This window comes from Pseudopodoces humilis, chromosome 18 (assembly GCF_049639895.1).
Source record: "Pseudopodoces humilis isolate 2021_Gansu_Grassland_sample_001 chromosome 18, ASM4963989v1, whole genome shotgun sequence".
In the NCBI taxonomy this organism is placed as follows: domain Eukaryota; kingdom Metazoa; phylum Chordata; class Aves; order Passeriformes; family Paridae; genus Pseudopodoces; species Pseudopodoces humilis.
The window spans coordinates 1,435,741-1,439,715 of NC_142217.1; the positions used below are offsets into that span (position 1 = coordinate 1,435,741).

At 61.3% G+C, this 3,975-nt stretch overlaps 1 protein-coding gene across 1 annotated transcript; it reads right to left on the bottom strand.

Moving 5' to 3' along the window:
- Positions 1–397: 397 nt before the first annotated feature.
- LOC148182892 (serine/threonine-protein kinase pim-1-like) lies at positions 398–3,387 on the bottom strand. The gene is made up of 7 exons (XM_088064253.1): positions 3,310–3,387; positions 2,877–3,179; positions 2,328–2,789; positions 2,143–2,193; positions 1,572–1,938; positions 761–937; positions 398–504 (listed from the first exon to the last, which is right to left on the bottom strand). Exons 1-7 carry the CDS (start codon positions 3,385–3,387, stop codon positions 398–400), a joined length of 1,545 nt encoding a protein of 514 aa, XP_087920379.1.
- Between the last annotated feature and the right edge of the window lie 588 nt (positions 3,388–3,975).

A 3,975-nucleotide genomic window follows, 5' to 3' on the forward strand; every position in this document is an offset into this window, starting at 1 on the left:
TCCATCATCGCCAGCTCCCGCTGGCCAGGTGGAGGAAGAGGTTGTCATCCTTGCTGCTGTCCTCCATGTCTCCAGCAGCAGCAGCAGCCCCACCTGGTACAGCTTCTCCAGGGGCTCCTTCTGCCCTGGGGTGACACCAGGCTGTCAGGGTTCTGCCCAGGGCCCGGCTGTCAGTGAAGCAGGACAAGCAAAACCAGCTCAGATGGTGCCCACCAGTGCTGGGCAGAGCAGCTCAGCTCCAGCACAAGGGCTGTGTGTTCCCATTTGATGAGCCCAGTGCAGTGACACAGGCAGGACAAAAAAGTCTGGGTTTCTTTGCTGCTGATTGCCAGGGCATGTGTGGAGCTGTAACTTACCAGGTCCCTGCATCACTGTGCCTGTGGCTCTCTCCCTTCTTCTAGGGCTGATGAATATCCTGCACCCAGGGATCACAGGACAGGTCTTCTAATGAGGGCCTGTCCAAGGAGTTCAGGGATAAACACCACCTGATCAGAACTTGGCAGTCTGGGGAGAGAAACCACAAACCACTGGTCAGTTGGAGAAGGCTCCTGTCTGCTTTGCCCCACTATTCCCGTGCCCAGGCCACGCTGGATGTGCTCAGAGCTGGGCCTAAACTTTCCCATCAATTCTTTGTTTTGGAGGAGAGCAGGAGAGCAGGACATGTGCCACCTCCTCAGCAGCTGCCAGAGCGGGATGCTCACGAGCCCGCTGCTGTCTCCCAACACTGGTGTTCCCCCCGTGCCCAGAGATGAGGATCCACCTTGGGAGAGCCGTTGTGGCAGCGGGAGCTGGCCCCATCTGATGTTCCTGCCCCTCCTGAAAGGGTGCTCCCCGCAGACCATCTCGTGCAGCAGGATGCCCAGGGACCAGACGGTCGCTGCCTCGCCATGGTACCACCCAAAGTCGTTCCATTCCGGGGGGCTGTATGACGGTGTTCCTATGGAATATGGATGGAGCTCATCAGGGGGATGCTGCTGCTCCCAGAGCCTGACCCCAGCATCCCTGGGCATGTGGGGGCTACCCCAGTGGCACACAGGGTGACCTGCTGCCCTCTCACCAGCACCTGGGACTTGGGTATAAATCCGTGGCTGGAAAAGAAGCCACTGGTGTTGGAAGAAGGCAGCGGAAACCCTGGCAAGGCCTGACCATGACACACAAAGGGAAATACCCACTCAGTGCTGGGGAAAAACCACATCCACATCCTCCCTGCTGGCATTGCCCAAAAAATATCTTGAACCAAGGCAAACCAGGTGAGCAGAGCAGTCCAAGCCCATTCTCACCTGCACACCAAACCAGCTGGTGCACAGGTTCTGGCTCCCCCTCTCTGCTACCCCCACCCACGGGGGATTTTGTCAGGCTGGCTGCCCCAGCCCCATCCCCAGTCCTGGGCAGAGTGGCAGGCAAAGGCTGCCAGCAGGGATGGAAGATGGGTCCCCACCCAGCCCTGCTCAAAAGCAACTTGGCTGAAGACACAGACCTGTGACTGGCAGCAAAAGGGAGAATCCCTGCTGCCACACCCAGGTTGGGCCAGGAGATGCCAGGACCGGGAGCCTGTCCCTCTGTGGGCTCACCTGCAAATTGAGTGTAGGCTGTGTCCTGCAGGTAGGTGCCACAGCCGAAGTCTATTAACTTTGCCTCGCCGGTGTCCAGGTCAATCAAGATGTTCTCCGGTTTTATATCTCGGTGCAGGACCCCGCAGCTGGTGCAGTGCCGCACGGCCGCCAGCACCTGCTGGAACAGCTCCCGCGCCTCTTCCTCGGACAGGAACCTCCGTGCCCGAATGAAGCGCCGCAGGTCCTGACACCGCTCTGGGCGCTCCAGCACCATCACGATGGCGTTGGGGAGCTCAAACCATTCCAGCAGCTGCACCACACCGGGGAAGCCTGTGGACACCTTGTCCAGCAGCACTATCTCCAGTGGTGCGCTGGTGCCGTCGGGCTGCGGGAGGAGCACGGTGCCGTCAGTGGGGCTGAGGCCGTGCCAGGGCTCGGGAAGCCCTCAGCCAGCCCGGGATGCTCTGTGCCCTCCGCTGGCCCCATGCCCGCTCTCCCTCCAGGTGTCCTGGTGGCTCCCACCCTGCCGGGCCCCGGCTCATCCCCGCCCGGCACGCCCCGGCTTCTGCCGCTGGCCCCGCTCACTCACCAGCTCGCCCCAGTGCCGGACGCGGTTCCGTGGCACCTTTTTGATGGCCACCTGCAAGCCAAAGGGAGCAGCGAATTCAGCTCACCGCCCACCGTGTCCAGCCCCATCCTCCTCCTCCACCTTCTCCTTCTCCTCCTCCGCCCCCTCCTCCTCCTCCTCCGCCCGCCGCCGGCCCCTCTGCTCACCGGGAGTCCGTCCGAGAGTCGCGTGGCCGCAAAAACTCTGCCAAAGCCGCCGCGCCCCAGCAGTGAACCCACTCGGTACCGCTGCTGCAGGGCCTCCTGCGCCTTCCCTGGGGAAGAGACGCGGCCGTCAGTGCTCGGCCCGGGGCCAGGAACGGCCCCCGAGCGCTCCCCGACCTCCCCGGGCCGGGCATCCGCAGGCGTTCCCTCATTGGAACGCGACAGCGGCGGAGCTCGGGCCGGGGAAGCCGCAGCGGAGGCGGCGGCAGCGGCCGCACCGCCTGTGTCCTCCGCGGGCCCCGGGAGGAGCTGGGGCCGGGGCCGGGGTCGAAGGCAGGGCCGGGGCCGGGGTCGGGGTCGGGGTCGGGGTCGGGGCCGGGCCAGGCGGAGCCAAAGGGCAGCGATACCGCCCCAGCCCCAGGCAATGATGCCCGCCCAGCAGCGCCAGCGCCAGCACAGCCAGAGCTGGGCGGAGGCGAGACCGCGGAGGGACGGCCGGGGACGGGGACGGGGACGGGGCCGGGGCAGCCCCGCCCGGGGCCGGGGGCGGACCGGGGGCATGGCCCGGGTGGGCACGGGGAGAGGGAACCTGGAAGAGGAGGGGACACCGGGAAAGGGAGACGGGGATGGGGTGCGGGACAGTGGGAGAGGGAGAGGAAAATCGTCGGAGTCAAGAAATTCGCTTTTTGTCTCCTTCCACTGCTGCTGCTGCCGCCGCTGCCGCCGCTGCCGCTGCAACTGAAGCACCGGGACCGTTTGTCCCCGTGTCCGTTTGTCCGTTGCCCGCTCGGCCCCGCCCCGAGCCCCGCGCTCCCCGGGCAGCCCCTGAGCCTGGCCAAACACGGGAACTTTGCCCTGTTGAGCCAAGAGCCAGAGTCTGGACTCCTGCACAGGGGCACAGCAATGCCCTTGGCTGCTGCTGTGCCTTGTCCCTGCTGAGGGTCAGACACCGTCTGAGCACATTCCCTGAATGCAGAATTTGTACCTGAGCCAAGCACTGCACTTGTGTCTCCAGCATTGCTTTCCAAGTAACACAGGGGAAGGCAAACTGGGTGTAGCTCATGGTATTTTACAGTGTCTAAAACTTGCCAAGTCTCAGATCTTAGAGGTGAGATCCATTTGGAGTGAATGGGATGGAGAAACAGTGCAAGATGGAAAAGGGAAACATAAAAATAAATAGAGGAAAATAGAGGAAAACATATTGGTTGTTTCTTTTGATTTTATTTTCATTTCTTAAAAAAGCTGTTTCAATTTTCCCAGAATCTTCTCCCCAGTCCAGTCCTTTCCAAAAACCTGTCCTGGAGAACACAGCGCAGCTCCTGTCACAAGATGTGCCCCCAGCTGCAGCTTCTCTTGGCTTCCCACACTGTGAGTGCAGCACAACTCTTGCAGCAAAGCAGGACAAATATTTGAAGAACTTGACAACTTGTTCTTTCTTTTCCTTGTGCACTGGGGAGTTGTGCCATTGGTGAGGTTTTCATTGTTCCTCTTCTACCCAAAGAAAACATGATGGGCTACCAGGAATTGTTGGGGAATACAAGCCTGGCTGAATGTGGAGAAAGAATCTGCAGAGCCTGCAGCCAGCAGTGGAGAGCTCATCATTCCAACAGCCCCATGGACATCTTGAAAGTGATCTGGAACATGAAGATGG

Bases quoted from the DNA above. Each gene is read 5' to 3' on its own strand.
- LOC148182892 (XM_088064253.1), bottom strand. From the start codon at position 3,387: ATGAGCTACACCCAGTTTGCCTTCCCCTGTGTTACTTGGAAAGCAATG. The intron at 3,180-3,309 runs GTACAAATTCTG...TTGGCTCAACAG, and splicing joins AAGTGCAGTGCTTGGCTCAG to GGCAAAGTTCCCGTGTTTGG. The intron at 938-1,571 runs GTGAGCCCACAG...CATATTCCATAG, and splicing joins AGCCTACACTCAATTTGCAG to GAACACCGTCATACAGCCCC.